This window comes from Ursus americanus, chromosome 25 (genome assembly GCF_024610735.1).
Source record: "Ursus americanus isolate L20-20 chromosome 25, mUrsAme1.1.p, whole genome shotgun sequence".
In the NCBI taxonomy this organism is placed as follows: domain Eukaryota; kingdom Metazoa; phylum Chordata; class Mammalia; order Carnivora; family Ursidae; genus Ursus; species Ursus americanus.
In genome coordinates, this window is record NC_142151.1 from 9,892,216 (window position 1) to 9,917,755 (window position 25,540).

At 42.0% G+C, this 25,540-nt stretch overlaps 1 protein-coding gene, 1 non-coding gene and 1 pseudogene across 2 annotated transcripts; 1 reads left to right on the forward strand and 2 right to left on the reverse strand.

The window, feature by feature from the left end:
- Positions 1 to 6,536: 6,536 nt before the first annotated feature.
- Positions 6,537 to 10,786, reverse strand: LOC148107752 (pancreatic progenitor cell differentiation and proliferation factor pseudogene; annotated as a pseudogene).
- Positions 10,787 to 11,266: 480 nt separating this feature from the next.
- Positions 11,267 to 21,593, reverse strand: AICDA (activation induced cytidine deaminase). The gene is made up of 5 exons (XM_045781218.2): positions 21,515 to 21,593; positions 15,685 to 15,832; positions 14,151 to 14,421; positions 13,806 to 13,921; positions 11,267 to 13,391 (listed from the first exon to the last, which is right to left on the reverse strand). The coding sequence occupies exons 1-5, from the start codon at positions 21,556 to 21,558 to the stop codon at positions 13,338 to 13,340; spliced, it is 633 nt and encodes a 210-aa protein (XP_045637174.2). The 5' UTR covers positions 21,559 to 21,593; the 3' UTR covers positions 11,267 to 13,337.
- Positions 19,592 to 19,695, forward strand: LOC123781697 (U6 spliceosomal RNA). The gene has a single exon (XR_006776792.2). It is a non-coding gene; the product is annotated as a U6 spliceosomal RNA (small nuclear RNA).
- Positions 21,594 to 25,540: the final 3,947 nt, after the last annotated feature.

Below are 25,540 nucleotides of genomic sequence, written 5' to 3' on the forward strand. Positions count from 1 at the left end.
AATAGTTTTTAGACCTCTGAAAAGTTTATAAGGCCTAGGTTAGCTCAGACTCTAGACGATAACCTAGTTTACCAAATCTCCTGATGTCCTTTATCTACCTTCACATTTTTTAGGAGGGATTGGTTGTGGTAATCTCAAATTTTAATGGATATCATATCAGCCCTCCTCTCAGTAAGACCAGACAGATTCACCCTTGACTAATGTACTTGCAATCCTTGGCTTGCTGTGATACCAGGCATCAACTGATCTGATCCACTACAGAAAAGATAAAGCTGTCTGCTTTCCATCAAAACAGCACATATTTATTATTTGTGCCTCCTGGACAAGAGAAATTGTAGCCTGGGTGCAGGCAATCTCAGTAGAAGTAAGAATCTGCTGATGAGCTTGACCTGTAGCCTGGTTTAAGGTGAAATCAACTGGGCACCTGGGTTCACTTGGTTAAGTGTTTGCCTTTGGCTCAGGTCATGATCCCAGGGTCCTGGGATCGAGCCTCATATTGGGGGGGGGTTCCCTGCTCAGTGGGGAGTCTGCTTCTCTCTCCCTCTGCCCCTCCTCCCCACTTGTGCGTGCTCTCTCTCTCAAATGAATAAATAAAATCTTAAAAAAAAAAAAAAGATTCCCTCTCCCCTACTCTCTCTGCCCCTCCCCTCCCCGCATGCTCTCTCTCTTAAAAAAAAAAAAGATGCAATCAATCAGAACAATGTCTATTATCAAAGGTCTGTCATGTTTCAGATGATCTTCTAAGACAATGATGGACAAAAGAATACAAATCCTGTAATTATCCCTCATACAGTCAAAGTTTATGAAAGAACAATTTCTGATTAGTGATCTTGATCCCCAATTCTTCCCTGCTCATTGTTTCCTCAACCTAGCGCACCCACCATTCCACTGAAGCCCTTGTTCCCTTCCGCATAGTTAAATTCAGGCAGTACTTACTATCTTATCTGCCTCGAACCACTCCTTTCTGAAAACTCCCTACTCCTTTGCCTCCGTGGATGCTGCTCCCTTGGTTTCCCTTTTTTCCCTCTGGATGTCTCTTCTGAGACCATTCTTAGATGATTCTTTCCCTTTCTGCACCTTACATGTCTGTGCCCCCCAGTTCTCTCTCATTTGTTTGCATTTTATATACTTTCTTCTTGGGGACCTCCCACATGCATGGATTCATTTAGGAAAGTATAAGGCTGATAGCTACCAAATCTATTTTTTCCAACCCACATCTCTTATTTATAACCATTTTCCTGCTTTAACATGTCTCAACATAAACCCATTGTCCTTAGGAAACAACAGATGTTGGTGAGGTTGTGGAGAAAGGGGAACCCTCTTACACTCTTGGTGGGAAGGCAAACTGGTACAGTCACTCTGGAAAACAGTATGGAGGTTATTCAAAAAGTTAAAAATAGAGCTACCCCATGACCCAGCAATTGTATTACTGGGTATTTATCCAAAGGATACAAACATAGTGATCCGAAGGGGCACCCGCACCCCAATGTTTATAGCAGCAATGTCCACAATAGCCAAAGTATGGAAAGAGCCCAGATGTCCATCAACAGATGAATGGATACCATACCGTGTGTGTGTGTGTGTGTGTGTGTGTGTGTGTGTGTGTGTGTGTGTGTGATGGTATATTTCTAGGCCATCAAAAAGAATGAAATCTTGCCATTTGCAACGATGTGGATGACACTAGAGGGTATTACACTAAGTGAAATAAGTCAGTCAAAGAAAGACAAATATATGATCTCACTCGTATGTGGAATTTAGGAAACAAAACAGATGAACATAGGGGAAGGCAAGGAAAAATCAAATAAGATGAAAATAGAGAGGGAGGCAAACCATAAGAGACTCTTAACTATAGGAAGCAAACTGAGGGTTGCTGGAGAGGAGAGGGGTGGGAGGATGGGGTGACTGGGTGACGGGCATTAAGGAGGCACGTGATGGAATGAGCACTGGGTGTTGTATGCAACTGATGAATCACTAAATTCTACGTCTGGAACTAATAATACTCTATATGTTAACTAGCTTGAATCAAATAGAGAAATCTGAAAACCCCATAAACCCATTGTCTTTATCACCCTATTCTTTTTTTTTCCTCCTTCATTTTCTTTCTCGGTGATGAGATCACCATCGAGTCATTTTCAAAGTGGAAACCTAGCAGTTACCCTCAACCACAACCTCTTCCACAACTAATTAGCTAAGGCAGATGCTGTTCCCCAACATTCAGCAGCCCTCTCCCTCGTCCATGACTCCAGTCCTGCCTTAAAGTCCTCCTCCCTTTTATCCAGGCCTAACTGCAATAGTATTTAAGAAATCTTCCAGTCTCCAGTTGATCCTGTCTCATTCATCCCCCAGCCTGCTGCCAGAACGTTCCTAAATGGCAAATTGGATCCAATTAGCCCCCCCTTGGAAAAAAACATTCTTTCAGATATTCTCCATAGCCTTTAGTTTTTAAATTAGACTCCTCAACTCAAGACAAGGGTTTTCATGGGGTGCCTGGGCGGCTCAGTTAAGCGTCTAACTTCAGCTCAGGTCATGGTCCCACGTGGGATTGAGCCCCACGTCCGTTGTCCATCGGGCTCCCTGCTTAGCAGGGAGTCTGCTTCTCCCTCTCCCTGGGCCTGTGTCTCCTGCTTGTGCATTCTTTCTCTCTCTGGAATAAATAAAATATTAAAAAAAAAAAGGCAAGGGTTTTCATGATCAGGCTCCAGCTTATGGAGATCGGCTTTATCTCCAACCACCCCCTCCTCCCACCACTTAAGTCACACCAATTTCTATCTTCTGCACTACTTTAAACCTCTCAGTCTTTAAACATGCTATTCTTTCTGCTAAGTGTATCCTTACCACTTTTCACTCCTAACTTCTTTTGACATAAGCAAGAGAACTGGGAGGAGGCATAAGCGGAACTCTGGAATGCTAGTAATGTTCTATTTCTTTTTTTTTTTTTTAAAGATTTTATTTATTTAGTTGACAGAGATAGAGACAGCTAGCGAGAGAGGGAACACAGGAGGGGAATGGGAGAGGAAGAAGCAGGCTCACAGCAGAGGAGCCTGATGTGGGGCTCGATCCCATCACGCCGGGATCACGCCCTGAGCCGAAGGCAGACACTCAACGACTACGCCACCCAGGCGCCCCAGTAATGTTCTATTTCTTGATCTTGGTGTTTGTCATACATTCATGAAAATTCTCAAAGTGTCATTTGTGATTCGTGCACTTTTCTCTATGTGCATAATATTTTAATTAAAAAATTATTTAAAACTTAAAAATATTAAGCTCCTGGGTATTCTGCTCTGGGAAGCTTTCTTTGGAACTTCAGGCTAATTAAAACAACTTCCTCCACACGTATGTCTGTGTACTTGTGTCACATTGGGGCTTGCTAGCCTCTCTCTTTTCTAGGAGCTTTTGAAGGGGGAAGATTGTTTCTTTTTTTTTTTTTTTTAAATAATGATTTTTTATTATATTATGTTAGTCACCATACAGTACATCCCCGGTTTTCGATGTAAGGCTCGATGATTCATTAGTTGTGTATAACACCCAGTGCACCATGCAATATGTGCCCTCCTTAATACCCATCACCGGTCTATCCCATTCCCCCACCCCCCTCCCCTCTGTAGCCCTCAGTTTGTTTCTCATAGTCCATAGTCTCTCATGTTTCATTCCCCTGAAGGGGGAAGATTGTTTCTCATTAACCTTGTAGCATGAGTACCCACCACAGTGTTTGACAAAAATAGTAGGTGCTTAAAAGATAGATGATACACAAACAGAAGTGTCCTCTTCCTCTGCTTTGAAGGAGACATCGCCAGCCTGACCATAGTCACTAGAAAACGGAATTCAATTGCAGAGTTTTGAGATAGAGCTCTGTTCCTACCAAAATCAACAACTTTTATTAGGAACTGAAGAGTTATGCTAAGGCTGAATAGAGGAGAATCAAGATGGAAATATCAGGAATAGACACAGATGCAAAACCTAGAACAGAGATTAGAATTGAGGTGATTCAATGACACTGAGTTTAGAGGACGGACAGGCCAGACATAAGCCAAGGGGGTCCTGGTGATGGTGAGAAACACGAGCTGGCCTTGGGCTTAGAGTTTAGAATTGCAGTGCTCTCAGGTTCCTGCATGAGTCACACTGGCTTATGGGATCAGGGGATGGGGAGGCAGGCAATTAGGCAAGGACGGGGACCACTGGGTGAGACCTAGGGGCTCAGATGCAATGTATTTCTCTGAAATACAGCTGTTTCCAATGTCTACACTCCAGTCAATGTAGAAACCTGTGATTTGCTTTGAATTCACTCTCCCTTTGCAACGTTCATAGCTAATCACTCATCTCTTCGAAGTCTATAAGCTTCGTTCATCTATAAATGAGAGGTTCAGGCCTCTCGTTTCTAATTCCCACTGATACCACCTTAGTAAGAACATGTTTTGAACAGCCCAAAAGATGGTCGAGGCAATTAAATTGTCCTTCTTTGGGGAATTTGAAAAAATTGCCGATTAGCCTTAATGTTTACAAATAAAAAAACAGGATGGGAGCACTCATGAGGGATTATACGCAAGTTCGGTGTTATGAAACAAACTTGGAGTAAGCAGAGAGAGTCAGCTAAGAAGGGAGGTGAACGGGGGTGCTTGGCTGGCTCAGTTACTGGAGTGCGTGACTCTTGATCTCCGGGGTTGTGAGTTCAAAGCCCTACCTTGGGTGTAGAGCTCACTTGAAAATAAAACCTTAAAAATAAATAAATAAATAAATAAATAAATAAATAAATAAATAAATAAATAAATAAGGGAGGTGAACAGAGGGAAGCCTGAGGGGAAAAAAAGGAGACTCTAAGAGAGACAGAGGTCACATGGTCCCTGAAAAAAGAGAAAAAGTAGGCAGTCACAGAACCGCATCAGTTGCTAGTAAAACCATCTTACTTTTCCAGTTAGTCTACCTGTGGCTATGAAAGAAATCTCCTTTTTGTGTGTAAATTGAGCCGGTCTCTACAACTAAATGAGCTACATTAATAGAAGTAAACTTCAGAGTCACGGATACCTAAATTTCAATCTACTTTGGTAGCTGACTGTGGGGTTATACTGTAGCGACCAAGTGAGGTGACGTGTTAAGCAGCTAGCCCCACGATGGGCCTAAGGTCTGCACTCAAAGATGGTTACTATGGGGGCGCCTGGGTGGCTCAGTCAGTTGAGCGCCTGCCTTCGGCTCAGATCATGATCTCAGGGTCCTGGGATCTCAGGGCCCTGGGATTGAGCCCCACATAAGGCTCCACGCTCAATGGGAAGTCTGCTTCTCTCTGTGCCCCTCCCCCTGCTTGTGCGTGCAGCTCTCTCTGTCTCTTTCTCAGATAAATAAATTTTTAAAAATCTTTTCTAAAAGTTTAAAAATGGTGGTTCTATGTCTTTTTTTTCTGTTCTTTACGTACACATACTGTGACATGTGTTTTTATGAGTCAATTTGCCTAGGCCCAGGTATTCAATCAAACACTAACCCAGCTGTTACTCTGGGATAGTCTCTTGATAAGACTGAAGTCCGTAATCAGTTCACTGGAAGATTCCTAGATAATCTGGGTGGGCCTGATTGAATTAGTTTAAAGGATGGAATAGAACCCAGGCTTCCACCTGAGCGCGAAAGCTTTGGCTCCTGCTGTAAAGCTCCCGCCTGTTTTCCTAGCGGCCAGCACGCAGACTCCAGACTTGTTCTGCAAACGCCTACGATCATGTAAGACAATCCCTGATTAAAAGTCTCCCATTTCTCTTTCTCTTGGTGAACTCTAATAGACTGTTTCGTACAGATTGCTCAACCCTCAAAAGTGTTTCATAAATGATTGGTAGGAGGAGGAAGAAAGCTTCTAGACATTGAAAGAAAGACCATGCCTCTGCTAGACTTACTTTCCTGGAATTTTCTCAATTCCTTAAAGTGGTGGAATATTCTATATGTTAGTAAATAAACAGTGGTGAACATGAGGTGATAAATATAAGTCTCAAGTTTTCAGGGGTATTTTCTTCGCTTCAATTTAGTTCTTCAAAGCTTATAGTTATACTTTTGTTGAAATGTATGGAGTGAAAAGTGAAAGTTCCCTCTCTCCTGCCTGCTTCCATCCAGTTTTTCTCTCTGGATAAAACCACAGCTAATAGTTTGGATTTTATCGCTTCAGCGTTTTTGCTGAGCATATATTTATATGAAAATGTGTATGTGTACGTAAAAGTTTCGTTTACGTATACATATACACATATGAAAGCATAAATGAGATCAAGCTATACAAAGTGGTTTAAAATAATTTTTCTTCACTTAGTAATACGTTTTGAATATTTTTCTATGTCTTTTCTTTCTTTTTTACTGGCTGCTTGGAGTTCATTTTCTACTTGGTGCAAGACCCATGGTTCCAGGGCGTCAGGAAAGCTTGTTAGTTTGGATACTAAAGGGGGGGGGGGTTCTCTCAACTCCCTTTCTGGTGTTTTGCTGTTTGGATAAAAAAGAACTCAACTGCTTCTGCTGGCTGCAGCCTGCAGCCTGCAGCCTGCCTAGGCTACCGGTGGTGAGGGGTTCTGATGAACCTAGTGGCTGGTGGTGGCCACTCGGCATTGGGGCTCTGCGTTGGCTTTGCCAGGCTGACGGCCACCAGGCTGCTTCCTCATGGCTTGGAGAGCCAAGTCGCAGGTGATCGAGCCGCTGGAGGCCTGGGGAGAGTCTCAGTGTTCTGAGGACCCCAATACTGCAGCCAGGAACGGGAGAGTGGACTTCCCGAAAAAGAAGCTTGCCCACTAGGGACCCTGGGCAGCGTTGGGGGGACGGGGGTGGTGAGAGATGGCTTCTCCAGGGTGCCCTGCACTTCCGCAGGAGCTGGTACTGGAAGTAGAACCCCCACCGCTGGGGTAATTGTCGTGGGTGGCCATGCGCGAGCCCCTGGAGGGGACTGATGAGATGCTGTCGCTTGTCCGCTGGTAGAAATCTCAGGCGACCCTTCGCGGCCTCGGTGCAGGATTGGGGGTGGCGGGACCGGGAGGGGCACTAGGACACAGAGCCCACTTGCAGAGGAGACAGTCAGGGGCCTCTCTACCACTGAGGCTTCGGCGGGTCCTCTGTCTTTCGTATATGCATTTATGTAGCTTTACAGTATTTTCTTAAAGAATATGTTTGTTCATTTATTTAGAACCCAAGTCAGGGGAGGAGGAGGGAGAAAGAGAAACAAGCGGACTCCAGGCAGAGCAGGACCTGCTGGGGGCTCAATCTCACCACCCTGAGATCATGACCCGAGCTGAAACCTAGAGTCCACACACGAGAGACTGAGCCACCCAGGGCGCTCTTTTCTGTTTGTTTTGTTTCCACCTATTCTTTTCAAATTGCTGTAGACTCTTACTAAGTGTGTTCTGGGTTTAAGCATTCCACTATTGGCTTTGTTACTTAAAATTTCTCCCTGCTACAGGGTCGTTTATGTACATATCCTTGTGTGTGTAACCTTGGGTTACTATGAGAGTGAGAGCTTCAAATTAGTTTTCTAGAAATGAAATTGCATGGTTAAAATTAATACATATTTAAAATACTATATCGTTGCCTCTCCCACCAAAAGTAAGAAAGATTGACTATTCCATCACAGTGGTATCATCAACATTTAAAATACTTTTAACAGAATTTTTAAAGGTCACTGTTGAGCCATTCATCACTTTATTCACAGAGATTTTTGGAAACATAATCAAGTATTTAACATTTCCCCCAAGGTCCAGGTAAATTTCAACCTCCTCTATCAATCTTTTCTTGATTTATTCAACCCACAATGATCTTGATCTCTTCCTTCTAGAAATCCAAAGCATCACTGTTAACACTTACTTGTCATTAAATCATATAGCGACTGGCAGTTTCTCAAACCACATTGTTGCGTGGTTATGTCACTTCCAAATGTTAGAAGGGCTACAGAATTGTGGCCAAGGGGGCAACTGGGTGGCTCAGTCGGCTGAGCATCCAACTCTTGATTCTGACTCAGGTCATGATCTTGGGGTTGTGAGACTGAGCCCCACATCGAGCTCCCCACTCAGTGGGGAGTCCGAGATTTTTCTCCCTTTCCCACTGCCCCTCCCCCCCATCAAAGAAATAAAATCTTAAAAAAAAATTGTGGCCAAGACTATAGAAAGAATTCAGTCAAATTAGTGAGATCAGTTAGATCCAGTCAAGTAGTGAAGGAACTTAGGTCCAACATGATGTAAGGGGGTCAAATTTCCATCTACCCAAATTAGGTAACTACCATTTAGTTGCTGAGTATAGTTGGGGAATCTGTTGACAAATCAACCCTATAAAAGAGTCCATGGGTCCGTTCCCACTCTAACTATAAACCTGGAGTTTTGTCGTTCTCCGATGCCTTGGCCGGTCTGGAATCTCAAACCCTGTAATGGATAAGCAACTGTATTATTGTCCTGAATTTCCAGCCCATCTTAGATACTAAAGCCTATCATCTTAAGTAGATTAAATACTTTGCAATCCTATAAAAGTCTGGACTTCAATCTACAGATAATAAAGTAGATGAAACCGATTATATTAATACCTTTGGTTTTAGTTGAGGATAATATGTGTGCAAATGGGATTGAAAGATTCTTCACATATTAGGTCTTGGCATTTTAAGCTGAAAGGTTTAAGAATTTGGTGAGGCCTGTCATGAGTATTGAGATATTTGGAATATTTAACAAAATTTGTTTTGACATTTTAATACTTTTTTTGTTGTTGTTAGATTTGCTTATAAATCTGCCTGCCCTGTCAAGCATTTAAGGTGCTTCAAAAGCAGCCACATGAATATACATAACGTAACTTAAAATGGTCAAAGTAGTTGAATCAAATTTGTGAATAGGATGGTTTTCAAGTTTAATCACTATTTTGAGTTACTCTAATATTAAAGAGCAAGTGAAAGTGGTTGCTCTTATTTAATACAAAATTAGATTTGTAAGTCATAAAGTAATTTTGAAGTTTGAAGCAGAGGCTTAAAAGTTAGGTGCTTAGGGGCGCCTGGGTAGCTCATTCGTTAAGCATCTGCCTTCGGCTCAGGGTGTGATCCCGGCGTTCTGGGATCAAGTCCCACATCAGGCTCCTCCGCTATGAGGCTGCTTCTTCCTCTCCCACTCCCCCTGCTTGTGTTCCCTCTCTCGCTGGCTGTCTCTGTCTCTATCGAATAAATAAATAAAATCTTTAAAAAAAAAGGTGCTTAAATGTATATCTTTAATAAATTGAACATTTAAATTCTAAAATACTATAAATAGCAGTTAATAACAAAAAGTACTCCACCTGCCATTTAAAAACATACGTAGTATTTTCTTCATGTACATGGATTGCCTTTCCGGCCGGAATGTAAGCTTTCTGAGCACAGCAATATAGATACATATATCTATATAATCTCCATTACGTTGGTCACGATGCTGTGCGCCTGGTAGTTGATCAGTAAATATTAGGAAGAGTGAATGCTGAGTTAGCAGATTCAGCATTTATTTCTCATGAAATTTTATTAAAACCAACCATCACCCCCACAGAATGTTGCTTGTGGCGCTTCCTGATTGAGAGGGGGCCAACTGTGAAAGAATTCACCCAGGGCGGGACAAAAGAGAAGTTTACTGAATACTCTGCAAGGGAGACTGTCTGCCACAAAATGGTCGGGAGGTATCACAGTTATAGGGCAGAGTGAGAAGGTATGGAATGGATGGAATTTTCCCTTTTTGGTAACTGCCTGGTCGTAAGGAGCCCATTGGTTAGTTAGGACCTATGGCTCTTTCGGGTCAGTCGCTTAACTGAGCCTGTGTGTCAGCAGGGTGGTCACTGTGGGCGCTTTGGCCTGCTCTCGTTTGCGTTGCTCAAGCCTGTTGCCTCAAAGTGGCCTCTACACTGCTCAGTAAAATGTAATAGTGAATATCATAACTAACAGACTAAGAGATGTCCGGAGCTCCAACTACGATGTCAACGGCCTCCATCCAACGACAATAAGTAAGATGCCTCCTGTAGATGAACAAGTGGGACTTACTACTCAAGCAGTGAGGGAGAACCCACGTTACAGGGAGCCAGGAGCCCCGAACTGTCTCAGTAAGAGAAACACCCTCTTGGGCTATGAATTTAATTACAGCATTTGGGCTTTGGTTTGATTTGGGCGACGGGCTGAGAAAATGGGAATTTGTGTTAGATTACATACTGTGAGGGAATTAGGTCAGTTCTGTAATTGGGTGTGTCACAACTTTCAGGAGGGCTGACGAGAACACAGGGAAAGCTGTAAAGGGTAAAGCAGCAGTCATTCCTTCCAGCCAAGAGAGGCGGTGTTTGGTATTTTGTGAGGTGGCTCAGACACATTATGAAATGGTTTTGCTCGGTCTCATTTTATCAGTCTGAGTAATCTTGTCTGAGGTTGTTGTTCAATGAGATTGTTTATGTCCAACAGGAAACTAAAAATGGCCTGGCTAAAAGTGCCAGGCCAGCTTTCCACTATAAGGCTATTTTTTGGTTTTGTTTTTTTCCCTTTCTTAGAGTCTAGTAGGGAGAGAAAAGTAAATGAATTCAAGAAGTATTTAGCATACAAAGTCAATAGGACCGAATATGGGGGCAGAAGGCAATGTCAAGGGTGACTTCTAGGTTTCTGTCCTGCAAACAAAAAGGGTAGCGGTGCTAATCACTAAGATAGCACCCGTTTTGTGTTATCGTCTAATTTAACACTTACCAAAAATATGTGAAAAGTTCCTGTTATCATACCCTTGTAGAGATCAGAAATTACGGCTATAGAGGTTAAATATACCTTCCCCACTGTCAATAGAAACAATTCAAATTCAGGGTTGCCAGACTGAGTCATGTTGACTTGTCTTAAAAATCGAGGTAAAATTTACATAACATAAAATTCACATTTCCAAATTCATTTATAAATTCATACACATGTAAAGTTTAGCCACGCTAAAATACACGATTTAGTGGGTTTTAGTACATTCAGAATGTTTTGCAACCATCACCACTATTGAATTGTAGACCATTTTCCTCACCCCCAAAAGAAACTCCATATGCATTAAGTAATTCCCATACCCATCTCCCTTTTGCCCCTGGTCACCACTGATCTTTCTGTCTCGGGGGTTACCAGTTCTGGACATTTCATGTGAGCGGAATCATAAAACACATGGCATTTTGTGTCTGGCTTTCTTTCTGGGGGCGCAATGTTTTCGAGATTCTTCTGTAGCATGTCTACTTCATTCCTTTTTATGACTGAATAAAATACTGTTGTATGGATATAGCTCATTTATTTATCCACCCATCACTTGAGGGACATTTGGTGTTTCCACGGTTTTTGTTTTGTTTTTTTTTTTTTTTGCTATTACGAATACTGCTGCTATAAATATTCACAGACAAGTTTTTGTTTCAACGTAGGCTTTTAATCTCTTGGATATATACCTAGAAGTGAAATTGCTGGGTCATACAGTAGATCCGTGTTTAGCTTTTGAGGAACCACCAAACTGTTTTCCGTAACGGCTGCACAATTTTACATTTCCACCAGTTAATACATGGAAGGTTTCAGTTTCTCCATTCTTCACAACAATGGTGATTGTTTTTGATGTCGATAGCCATGCGAACAGTATGAGTGGTAGCTTATTTGGCTTTGATTTGCATTTCCCGAAAGACTAAGGATGTTGAGAATCTTTCCTGTGCTTATCAGCCATCAGCCACGAGTGTGTATCTTCTTTGGAGAAATGTCTTTTCAAGTCTTTGGGCTATTTTTAAATTAGGTAATTTTTTGTTATGAGTTGTTAAGAGTTCTTTGTGTATTCTGTCTACTAAACTCTTCCCAGGTATATTATTTGTAAATATTTTCTCTCATTTTGCAAGTTGTCTTTTTACTTCCCTGCTACTGTCTTTTGATGCACAAAAGCTTTTAATTTTAACCAAGTCCAATTTCTCTTTTTTCCTTCTGTTGCTTGTGCTTTTGATGTCATATTTAAGGGGCTTGTCGTATCCAAGGTCGTGAAGATTTCCACTTACGTTGCCTTCTAAGGGTTTTATAGTTTTAGTTCTTATGTAGGTATTTGATAAATTTTGAGTTAACTTTTGTATATGGGATGTGGTAAGAGATCCCAATTCATTCTTTTGCATGTAGATATCCAGTTGTCCCAACATAGTTTGATGCAAAGGGTTATTCTTTCTATTGACTGGTGCTGGTACCCATTTGTACTTGTAAAACAATGCAACTGTGCATTCAACTTGTCTTGCAGATCTGTTTATCTGCATTGCAAGGGTTGTGAAGTAATAATTGCACATTGATACGGTTGTTTTGACTATTTTTCTCACAGTCAAGGAGAGTTGTTACAAAGAGGCGCTCTCTGCCACGTTGGCTCCCTACGTTTTGCTGGAGAAAACACTATTTCGTTGTAATGAATGCTCTGACATCCTTCCTTTGCAAATGTTATTCTCTTTTTATCACACACTCCTACATAGTGAACATTTCTTTGAGAGGAGCCCTGCGTACATACAAAAAGTAGGAAATGTTAGCCTGGTTGACATTGTTCAAATTAAGAGACCCACAGGAGAGGACAGATTTTTCTCTTCTCAATATTGAAGCGACTCCAAGTGTTACTTAATTAAATGTGAAATCTGTGGTTGTGGTTTCTGACCTAGGGACTTCTTTAAAAGGATGTATATTTCCAGGTGTGTTACTTGAGTTACCAGCTAACGTTTACAGTGTCTTCTTCACAGTCCTCATATTCATTTTAACATCCTTTATTATAAAATAGCCTGAAGGTGATCATGCATATTTCATACCAAGAAAAAAAAGTCTTACGTACAAACATAAAAACATACCTCAGACAATGAAAACATACAGTACATGCTTAGATATTAATGCCTTGGGAAGATGTTTTGCGGTTACAATCATCCAGATCCTTTCATTAGGAGATTCTATTTAGATCATGGACTGGTGTAAGTTTGTTCACTTGAAAGGAAAAGAGTAGAAAAATCTATCACTAATATCATTGAAATGATGATGAATCAAATAATAAAGGATACATATTATAAAAACATTTGATCTTCTCACCATGGTTTTACAGGTTTACTTTTTGTTTCCTCCCTGCCTAAGGCATAGAAGACACTTTAGGTGCTTCCAGGCCCTGCAATTCTGTCATTTCCCAGTAGGGGGCGTTGTTGCATTAAAAGCTACACCAGTTGCAGCATTACCCTGGAGGGCCTGTGTTCCTTCTGTACTTTCAAGACGGTTTTTTTTTTAACAAAGTCCTGTATATAAATATTTTCTCTCTAAACTCTTTAGAAAATGCGAGTTGAAGAAAAACAGAATTCTTGAAAGATTGTCCTTTTACCCACAGTCTTCAGAGATGGTTCATTGTAAGTGACATTTTTGGAGGTTGATATCAAAGTCCCAAAGTACGAAATGCATCTCGTAAGTCATCAACCTCATACAGGGGCTGGAAAGAAAGAAAGAAAGAAACTGAGTGGATTTATTTGTAACATTGTGGAAGAAAGTAAGTTTGGCCCGGGGGGGGGGGGGGGTTGGAAGAGGAGAGAAAGGAATTCTACCAGAAGGAAAACAGAATCCTGAGGAGAGTCTAACCGAGAGACTTGCGGGTGATGAGCGAGGGAAAGGGAAGGGCATCTCGGCAGAGGGCTCTGAATTGTGAAACAGAAGAGCAAACTCAAATGTAGGAGAAATGACAACAAAAAAAGAAAAAGTAAGGCTTTCATCAGAGGAAAAATAAGGAGAGTGATAGCTACACACACATGCACAATGTAAAAAATATAAGAAAGGAAAATACAAGTAGTTCCAGGAAAAGATGGACTTTGGAGAGAGAAAGAAAATGAGAAGCGAATAAGCCCCTTACCAAAAGAATGCGTCGAAGCTGTCTGGATAGTCGAACGGAATTTTCGTGCAACCCCTCCCAGGCTTTGAAGGTTTTTTCACGATTTTCCACAAAAGTATTCCAGCAATAAAAATAATCTTTAAAAAAGGAGGGGAATGGGGTAGAAGAGAGTTCAGATCCCATATCGAGAGGAAAGAAAGAAAACCCTGCCCCCCCCCCATTTTTAAAATCTCATTTCCTACAAAGCCTAGTGTCCAAATCCTTAATTCTCTTCCTCCTATTCTAGTCGATTTCTGGCTGAATTCCACCCCTCGCCCCCGATTTTTCTCCTCTGTGTTGCGATCCCGAACGAGGTCCCCTTCGCACCTTTGAAGGTCATGATGGCGATCTGGACCCCCGCGCGGTGCAGCCGCCGCAGCCCCTCTGGCTCAGCCTTGCGATCCTCGCAGAAGTAGAGGCGCGCGGTGAAGATCCTCAGACTGAGGTTGGGGTACCCTCTCAGAAAGTCGGCCACGTGCCGGGCACAGTCGTAGCAGGGGCTCCAGGAGGTGAACCACGTGACGCGGTAACACCGGCCAGGGTCCAGGTCCCAGTCGGAGATGTAGCGGAGGAAGAGCAACTCCACGTGGCAGCCGTTCTGTGGACAGAGCACAGGACTTAGACGACGTTTACTGATCTTCACGGCGCTGCCGGGAGCTTTACGGTCACTAATTCATCTGCCTCCCGCAGTAATCTTTTTTAGGCTGTGTGCAGTTTGGGCCTTAGGTTACTGAGTCGGGCTGCAATAGCATCACAGCGCCCCAGAGTTTTGAGTTGTGTTTGCTCATCATATGATCCCTGTGATTGTAATAATCGTGCGATAGTGGGATACAGCAAGTCTGCCTAGTTCTGCGGAAAAGTCGTTAGTCCCAGAATCTAAAGATCTAGGTTCCATTTCCTGATGTCACCACTCAGGTGACTGGGACAACTCACCCAACTCTTGGATCCTCTAAGTCCTCACCAGTAAAATGGGCCACTATCAGGAGGATTAAATGAGAAGGAAATAAAGGGTTGGTAACAGCAAAGCCTTCTCTGCTTAGAACGTGTCACATCACCAAACAGGAAAGAGATTAGAATGTAAAATGGTTGCAGTGAGATTTTACGCAATACAAATGGAGGCAAAGGAAATTGAATAGTAAAATAAACACTTAACAAAGAGCTAGACAGTGTCCTTCCACCTGCGAATTCTTCCTAGGATCCCACCAAAATCAGATGTCACTGCCTGTTTTGAGACAGGAAATACTCAAAGCTTATGTAAACCCACCTGGATACGGTGAAGAAGTCGCTTGAAAATCTAATTCTCTAGATGCTGAGAGATTGATTTAATCAATCAACCAATTGAGGCTTCCCTGAGTACTCTGGGTCTTACCATACTGAATGTACTCCTTGGCCTCACGATCTATGTGAGCAAGAGGGACAGGAAATCGTTTGGAAAGCAGAATTGAGTCATTATTAATTTTTCCTCCTTTTTTCTTAATTTTCAAAAATTCTTAAGAAAATTTGTTTTTTACATTTAAATTAAGCTTGAATGTGCTGGCAGTATTTGGAAGTTTCCAAATCAAAGGACTCTTATATTCGATTTCCTTAATCTCAAGGGCAGTTGGGATGCTGGGGAAAGGGAAGGAAAGTTCGGGGGCGGTTAGTCTTGGCATTGAAGCGAGGTGTGGCAATAACATGCCCAGCATGACTGGGAGGACAAGAAATAGCATGCTTTGGGGGCACACCTATGGTGGTTTCATGGACATAAAGAAGAGGATGGGAGAAATCTGATGGAGACCTAAACGTGAAACAGAAGGTAGTACTATCTGCCGCAGGTTCTGTAAGTGCCCCCAGTCTAGCTTGGAAGCAACTGATCGAATACCTTGTTTCGAAGGTGACCAAAGTCCAGTGAAAAGGACGTGGCGCTATCCCGCCGCTTCACCACGTAGCACAAGTAGGTCTCATGGCGACCCTTAGCCCATCGGACATTCTTGAAATGGTAAAGAAACTTCCTCTGCTTCATCAGGAGGCTGTGGGTGAGGAGAGGGAGGAACATTGAGGAGCACTGTTCATCTCTGCTCACTCCTGGCTTTCCTTCAGCTTTTTAAAAAAGTCGATAATGACTTGAGCCAAACCAGAGTTCTTCTTCCTTACTTTGCTGGATGCCTGAGACCTACTGAACTTGGAACCCATCATAAACCCCTCTTCATGCTTATATTTAAGACCAGTTGAGGGGCGCCTGCATGGCTCAGTGGGTTAAGCATCTGCCTTCGGCTCAGGTCATGATCCCAGCGTTCTGGGATTGAGCCTCGCATGGGGGTCTTTGTTCAGCGGGGAGTCTGCTTCTCCCCCTGCCTTCCGCTCCCTCTGCTTGTGCTCTCTCTCTCTTTCTGACAAATGAATAAAGTCTTAAAAAAAAAAAAAAAAGACCAATTGAGAGGTAGCCAGAACCCCCAGGTGGTATGAATTCACAGGACAGTCTCCTCCCATAGCTCTCTGTTAGATGCTGACAACTTGGACTTACAAACTTGTTCCTTGGTTCCATAATTTTTTCAGAGTTCCCCTCCAAACTCTACCTAAATGTCCAGTATGTACTTCAAACCCAATATGCTCAAAACAGTAATTCCTCAATTGTCCTCTGTCCAGACTATCCTGTTTCTCCTTACTTTTCCATCTCAAGTAACCAGGTGAAAAGCTTGGGATCATCTTTGATTCTTCTCCTTCATATTCAATTAATGATTAAATTTATTGATTCAAATCTCCAAGTATTTTCTTGTTTGTTTTTCAGTATTTTTATTTTTTAAACCTCCAGATATTTATTGAGTTCGTATCTGCACACCCTCTCTCCTCTGCTTCAGTCTAAGCCCTAACCTTCTCTTGGTTTATCTCTTGTCCTGGCCTCTAAGCTGGTCTGTCTGCCCCCAGTCCCTCCAAAAGAACATTCTCCATGCAGTGCCAGAATGATCTCACGAAAGCCCAGGCGTGACAATGTTATTTCTATGCTAAAAATCCCCACTTGTGGGGCGCCTGGGTGGCACAGCGGTTAAAGCGTCTGCCTTCGGCTCAGGGCGTGATCCCGGCGTTATGGGATCGAGCCCCACATCAGGCTCCTCTGCTATGAGCCTGCTTCTTCCTCTCCCACTCCCCCTGCTTGTGTTCCCTCTCTCACTGGCTGTCTCTCTCTGTCAAATAAATAAATAAAATCTTAAAAAAAAAAAAAATCCCCACTTGTGCCCACAAGATAAATCCCAAACTCTACTGTGTTATTTAGGCCAGTTTTTACATTTGGTCATCAGTCTACGTTTCTAGCTTCCTTTCCTAGTACGGCTTCCCTTTCCTTCGCTATCTTCAAGTGCCCATGCAGCTGATCCCGACACTAGTGTCTGATCCCGTGGCTTTTTCTTCCCAGTCACCTTGCTGATGCACTTTGTCTCAGTGAATGATTTCCTACATTTTTCCGCTGGACAACACTTATGTATTCTTCAAAGCCAGCTCTCGGTTCAACTCTTCTTTCTCACCACCACTATCCCCAAATTTCTAGGCAAAAAATTGAACGCTAACAGCAACAAAAAACCCTTCTGTAGTTTCCCTTCGTTCTCCAGTTTATCCCTGTCAAAGCTGTCATCCTCTCTTCCCAATTGATCACTGACATCTCTGTCTCCCCAGTTGGACTTTATGTTTTGAGGCAGAAAGTATCACTTTATGAGAAAAAAAGATTTCTTTTTAATATAAGTAATATTTGACTGTTGTCATCTTTTATAAGACAGAAAGTTGAAAGTTTTCCATGTAAAAATGTTAAAGAATTAAAATTTAGGGGCGTTTGGGTGGCTCAGTCAGTTAAGCGTCAGACTCTTGATTTCAGCTTGGCTCATGATCTCAGGGTTGTAAGATGGAGCCCTCATTGGGCTCCCCACTCAGTGGGGAGTCTGCTTAAGATTCTCTCTCTCCCTTTGCCCCCCCACAACTCATGCACATGCACACTCTTTCTCTCAAATAAATAAATCTTTGGGACTCCTGGGTGGCTCAGTGGGTTAATTGTCTGTGGCTCAGGTCATGATGCCAGGGTCCTAGGATCGAGTCCCACATCGGGCTCCTTGCTTGGCAGTGGGCCTACTTCTCCCTCTGCCTGTGTCTCCCCCTGCTTGTGCGCTGTCTCTCTGATAAATAAGTAAATAAAATCTTTTTAAAAAACAAATAAATATATAAAAATCTTTTTAGAAATTTTAAATTTAAAAAATTTAAAGTTTAGGATACAGTGTCTAATGATAATTTGACATCATATCTAATGACAAAATTTTTGTTTTTCTAGTCTTTTTATAGACACGTTTACATAATTTTAATTATACTGATCTCAGGCAGTTTTGCATCCTGCAGCTCTTTTAACTTGGGAACATAATGTAAGTATTACTCTATGTTGCTCACATGCAGGGACTGGTTGCTCTGGTTTCCTTACGCCTCGCACAGTGTTTTTGCACGTCATAAGCACTGAATTGAATTTGTGGAAATACTCTCAGCTAACCGAAGTTTCTTTGCAGTTGTAGACATAACACAAGCTATACAGTGTGGTTGATACCAAAGCACTAATGATGTCTCTCTGGTTTTTGTCCTAGTCTTTTCCAGAAATGTATTTATCAAGTTGTGGAGATAATGCTGCCACCTAATGGCGTTGGGCAGAAGTGCAGTAAACTTGTAAAAGTAAAGACCTGGGCAAGGATTTGAATACGGTTTGCTGGCAAGAGAATTGAAACTTTTTTCACCTTTATTTTACTTTTTTTTAAACATTGAGGTATAATTTACATACTTCACCCATTTAAAGTGTGCGATTTTATGAGTCCTGGCAAATGTAAACACCCAAAACTGCAGCCACAATCAGGATACAGAACATTTCCAGGGCACCCCTCCCCAAAATTTGCTCATTCACCTTTTCAGTCAGTTCTTCCCCACCCCCCTACGCAACCACTAATCTGCTTTCTGTAACTAGACATTACTATCCACTTCCTAGAATTCCATATAAGTCCTACGTTATCTCTTCCTTTGTGTCCAACTTCTTCCACTTAGCGTAATGAATTTGAAATTCATTCGTTGTGTTCTAAGTTTGATTCTTTTTACTGCAGAGTAATAGTCCATTGCATGGCTTTAGCACATGTATCCATCCACCTGTAGATGGACATTTGGAGTGTTTCCACTTTGGGGCTATTGTGAAGAAAGCTTTTACAAACATGTACCAGTCTTTGTGAGAACATATGTCGAGAATTAATGTTAATACAATACACGTGATAGACCGTGAAGTTAAAAGTTAAATACCCAGGCGTCAACCTTATGAGTTAGGTAAGCAAGGACGTGCTTTTTATAGCTGTCTCAATTTAAATGTCGCGCTTCACACACATGAAGCTTATTGACATACACTTTAAGTCCTGAGGCAGGGGTGCCTGGGTGGCGTAGTCGTTAAGCGTCTGCCTTCAGCCCAGGGTGTGATCCTGGAGTCCTGGGATCGAGCCCCACATCGGGCTCCTCCACTGGGAGCCTGCTTCTTCCTCTCCCACTCCCCCTGCCTGTGTTCCCTCTCTCGCTGGCTGTCTCTCCCTCTCTGTCAAATAAATAAATAAAATCTTAAAAAAGAAAAAAAAATCCTGAGGCAGAGAAGTAGATTCATTACCAGTATACATGTTATGCCAAACAATATAAAAATTGTTTAATCATTATTTTAGAATTAAAAATTGGCAGGAATCTGACATGAATGCAAACAAAGATCTAATAATTGTTGGCTTTCTTTTAAAATGACAATTTTAGTGCTTGCTTTGGCAGCACACATGCTAAAATTGGAATGATACAGAGATTAGCATGGCCCCTGCCCTAGGATGACACGCAAATTCGTGAAGTGTTGCATATTTTTTGACCAAGACCATAAGTTTGGATGGTGAAAACATGACAAATTTTCATATACCCAAAAACAAAATAATAATTTTATAGTAATCATCATGGCACTTGCCACCATTACTATGACTGTTGTGACATAATTTGCATATAATCATTAGTATAAACTGAATACCTAAGGGCTTAATACTGAAGTAAAAGGGGGAAAAAATCTCCTGGGGCTCAATTTTAAACAGATTAAGCATCACTCCTTACTGATAAATTTCTCTAAATGGTTAATCTACCCTCCTGGGCTGTATGGGGTGGAAAAGGGTGGAGGGGGGTACTGTGTCACGCACAGGGGGCATTATCTTGGGGAATCTGCTATTGGGAGAAAGCAGAGGTGTTCTGGGAGTATAGGAAAGGACGTGGCTTTCCTGCAACTGTAGCTAGGAGCCGGTTTCAAATACCCTGTTCTCTTAGTTTCTCTTTTGGGTGTGAAGGACTTTGTAGGGGCAGTTTTTCAAGCCCGCAGGTTGACAGCTGCTCTAGACAGCTGTGCTCCCCGAGGCAGAACATTGCTGCATCCCCAGCAATGCAAACTGGAGACAAGTGGGTTAAAAATAATTGTAACCAAGTCCTCTCCTGTCCTGTGCCATCACTAATGCCCTCTGCAGATATTCTTTTCCCTAATGATAATTATATATTTCCCTTTTTCTCCTGTCCAGTTCCATCTTTTCTCCTTGTTGCCTTTGAATTTCAACTATTAATCATTGCTTTGCTTTTTATTACACGCACATATTTTCATTGAACCCTTTACCTCCAACTTAGACCTTGGATTAATTTTCAAAATCTCATTGCAAGCTGAGCAGACAGTTGACATTTTTGCCCTCAAGAAAATTTTCTGAAGAACATTTAGTCTTCCATTAAAAATCTTAATTCTGGGAGCCCCTGGCTGGCTCAGTCGGTGGAGCATGCGACTCTCGATCTCAGGTTTGTGAGTTCGAGCCCCATGCTGGGTGTACAGATAGATACTTGAAATCTTCAAAAAAATTTTTAAAAATAAAAATCTTAATTCTGTAGTGTAAATTCTTTGAAAAAGTTAAAGTGAGATAAAATATATGGATTAGGTAGGATTCTCGTATTTGTCGTAAGCATAAAAGTGGGAATAAAATAAGTTGGGATAATAACTTGTCATAAACTGCATGTGAAAAACATTGTGTAAATCCTACAAAAAACATAAATAAGTTAAGCAGTGTCTGAAGAAATTGAAAGACTATATAGTAAAAATACCATTAACTGCCTGGTTATTGAAACTATAACATTAAATAACTTGACTGAATTTTTCTTCCTATAACATATACCATCATAGCGACTTTCAAGCAATTTTTAATATTGGCATTACGAAAATAATTTCCTTACTATGTAGCTAAATTATTCAGTAAAGTCTCCCCAGGAAAGTTTATGAAGTCCTTTTGCAGTTGAATATTTACAAAATTATTACTACAGTTTCCACTACTGTTTTTAGTATCCTGTATTCTTGCTATTACCTTTTCATGATTTGAATCTCTAATCATTTGCTTGTTAATATTACCATAAACTAGTTCTAACTGTAGTACATGGCCATACATGGCACAGAAAAGTTCTTTTGAGTGTGGAAGAGAGCCAAAACAGAGAGAATTAGGCAGAGAGCATATAAGATCTGAACAGATGAGACAGATCCAGAAACATAAATGTGCATATTGACTGAGCAGTGAGTCAGATAGTGAGAGGAGAGAAAGGGATAGCTCCCGGTCTGAACACTCAGATTTGCTCTGAGAGAAAAGCCAGGGCAGCCACCCACGAGGAGATGGCGTTACCTGTCCATCGTGGATTCCAGAGTGTCTTTCTTAGTCTTAGGCATGGAAGGCTTGCCTCAAGTCCTGCTGCTTCACTGACTCTGTCTGGCAAGACATCGGCCCCACACATTCAAATTTGAGCTTACCCTCTTAGGCTCCTCCCCCCAGGCATCATCACCACCAGGTACCCCAACAGCCTTCCTCCTATTTGGGTCCAAAAACAGATGGGCGGGGCTGTCAGAGGCAGAGTCACGTGGGTAAATGATAGAGGGCCCCTCAGCTCAATGTATAGGCTCCTTTAGGGCTACATCTCTCAAAATCCAGTCTATGCTGCGCAGGTAACAAAGACCAGGAGATAGTGGCCACGGACGTTTTGGAATTTGTATTCCTGGTGACAAATACTATCTTTAGTTAGATTAAATTACACATAATTTAATTTAATTTTTTAAAGATTTTATTTATTCGTGAGAGAAAGAGAGCACAAGCAGGGGGAGCAGCAGGCAGAGGGAGAAGTAGGCTCCTCACTGAGTAAGGAGCCCAATGTGAGACTCAATCCCAGGACCCTGGGATCATGACCTGAGCCGAAGGCAGACGCTTAACCAACAGAGCCACCCAGGCATCCCGTATCTTTAATTTGAAAAGAGTAATAGTAATAACGTTCATTTAAATAGCATCTCGCACTCTGTTAGTTGGAAGTATCTGTTCCCTTGTTTAAGTGCACAGGATCTCTCAATCTCACAGACCAGCACTAACAGCTCCTGCTTTGTGGCCAAGCAAGTAAACCCAAGTCAATTCTATAGGATTTAGGAATAGAAATTTTGCATCCTAAACCAATGATTTTTTTTTTCTGTTTCTGATTGCATTACAAGAATTGCTAGAAGACTAGATGATTGCACAAGAGTAATTTTTGCAAAAGCTGTCTTTTCCACGAAAGCCACATATTTTGAATTCAGACACAGCAGCATCCCGAACCATTAAACAATGTTTATCAGACAGGATCGGCGTCTAAATGACCGCATGGAACTTGGAACACAGGTTGGAGTGTTTTCCTCGAGTAAAAGGCTTTAAATTCCTGCCCTCATATGATTTGGTCTGTTAAAGATTTTGCTTCTCCCTCCGACTTCAGTCTATATGCCTTCTGTTTCTTCATTCAATAGAAACTTTAATACCTAACTACACGATAGAAACTGTTGGGTGCTGGGGATTCAGTGGTGGAGTAAAGCTGCTAGGGTCTCTGCTCCCTTCCTGCCTTAAGGTTTTAAATGCCATCTGTACACTGATCCCCAAATCTCTAGCTCCAGCTTGGACCGCTTCCTTGGACTCAGCACAAATGCAGCCCACTTCTGCCTCAGCATCTTCATTTAAATGTCTGGTGGGCATCTCAAACATGCCTCCAACTGAGCACCTGTTCTCTCTTTCTACATCCCTGTTCCTTTTGCCATCTTTCCTGTCTTGATGGTGATGTCATCCCTCCCACTGCTCAGGCCAGCCTGGTAGTCTTCCTTGATGGCTCTCTTCCTTTTAAAGTTCAATCCGTTAGCAAATCCTGTTAACTCTACCTGGAGAATAGATCCAGAACTGACCACTTTTCAACACCTCCAGGTCCGAGCAACCTGGATTGCTGCATTTAGCCTTCCAACTGGTCTTCCTTCAATTACAGCCTCCTTCAGTTACAGTCTATTCTCCACACAGGAGCCGGGTAATCCTTTTGAAACCCCCCCTCCCTTTTTTTAAAGATTTTATTTACTTATTTGGGAGAGACGGGAGAGAGGAGAGAGGGAGGGGCTGAGGGAGAGGGAGAAGCAGACTTCCTGCTGAGAAAGGAGGCCAGATGTGGGGCTTGATCCCAGGTCCCCAGGATCATGACCTGAGCCGAAGGCAGAGGCTCAATGGACTGAGCCACCCAGGCGCACCATTGAAACCCTTTCGATCATGTGGCTCCTCTGTCCATACTCTCTCTGTCTCCCCATTCTCTCAGTAATAGCCAACATCCTTACGTGATTCACAAGACCCTCTACCATCTGCTCTTGCTTTACCTCTAAATTAATCACCTTCAGGGGTACCTGACTGGCTCAGTTGGTAGAGCTTGCAACTCTTGATTCTAGGGGTTATAAGTTCGAGCCTCACATTGGATGTAGCGATTACTTTAAAAAATAAAATCTTTAAAAAAAAATGATGACCTTCAGTTCTCTCCCTTGCTTTCACAAAGAACACACCCTTCTGCCCCTGCCTTTGCACTTACTGGTCCCCCTGCCTGGAGTGCTCTTTCCCTGTATACCATTATGGGTTTGGTTTTTTTAAATTAAGTTTTTATTTTAATTCCAGTATAGCTAACATATGGTGTTGTATTAGTTTCAGGTGTTACATCATTACAGTTCGATTTCCTTATTTATGTCTTTACTCAAATATATCCTTATAGTTGAGGCTTTTCCTAGCAATCATATATCTAAAATTTCAGCTATATCCCACAATCCTGAAATTTTCTTTCCTCTTTCCCTAATTCGTATTTCTCTTTAGTACTTACCACAAAATGCATTGTGATCTATGTTCCTCTTTGATTCTTAGGTCTGCAAGGGGAGGGATTTTTGCCTTTGTTTTCCCCCATGACGGTATCCCTAGTACCTAGTGCCTGGTTGGCATAGAGCGGACACTGAATGAATGTTGGATGGATGAATACAGAAGGATCTCACGGAACTTACAGGTGGGAAAAACACAGTAATCAAGTAACAGGACCTGTAACTATGTCATCGAAACTGTGATGTTTGCTATGAAAGAAAAGTACACATCATATAACAAGAAACTGGCCAGCCTGTGATCAGTAGAAGGGCTCGTGGTTGGGAGACGGTAATAGAGAGTGTCTTAGTTCCCTTCTCAGTGGGAGATTCTTTGACGGTTGGGTTATGGAAGAAAGGCAGTATTCGCTGCTTCATCTTAACATTCCATGCCTTGACCCAGAAACTTCCTAATCACATCCTTTGTTAAAGCATAGAAGTTTAGACTTTCTGATTTGCCCTCTTCCTCCCTTCACTCTGTCAAACCTGGGACATGAAGGGAAATTTCTGAAGTGGATTAATGCATAGAACGGCTAGTAGTTTTGAGTGCTTATTATGGTTAGACACAATACTAAGCACTTTATTATTTTTTTAAATTATGTTAGTCACCATACTAAGCACTATAAAGACAAAGTAAATGTATTTAGGAAAACTGTGATGGGGACAAAGTCTCTTGTATGCTCCTGAGTTGTGTTCCTGGTTATTGATTCTATGGATTGCAAATTCTGCTTTGCTTTGCGGTGGGTACCCAGCCAAGGATGACCTGATGCTAGTTCACTCTCAGAGACTGTCTAAGGAGGGAGTGGATTTAATGTGAGGAAGCTTCACTTCGCTTTACCAGGCTATCTCTCACTTGCCTCAAATAAACACACCAAAATGTAAAAGTATAGGGATTTCACTGAAGTGTTGGAGAAATCCAAGAGAAGAATAAATGTGAAAGAAGACATAAATTAAAGTAGCCATTGGCTTTTCATAGCTTAGAATGAATTTCAAAAGAATTAGGCTCTTCACCAGGCTCTGCTCCAACTACACCCCATTCCTGCCCTCCAGTGTCTACTCGGTCAGAAAGCCTCTTTTCCTCACTTCCACAGGGAAACTCGACCTTGTATTCTCCTGGATTATTCTCACCCATGGATCCATTTCCTATCTAGACATTTATTTTTCCAAGTCTTTATTTCTGAAAAAGATTCTGAGGGCACCTGAAAGATGATATCCAGTCACCTTTGGCACTCTGAATTCCGTGGAACAGATGGGTGCAGGAAGCGGGGGGGGGGGGGGGGGGGGATGACGTTTACAAATTCCTCTGCAGAGACCACAGTGGGGCAGGGCCATGGGCAGTCTGATCCCTTTAGATTATCTCCTCAGATAAGAGTTGGGCCTTTACCATAGTTCATCCAATTGTCCCGAGATTACATACACACACATCCTCCCAAAAGGTAAATATCAATTTTTAGAGATGTAATATCTCTAAATCCAAAAAATAGAAGAGAAATTT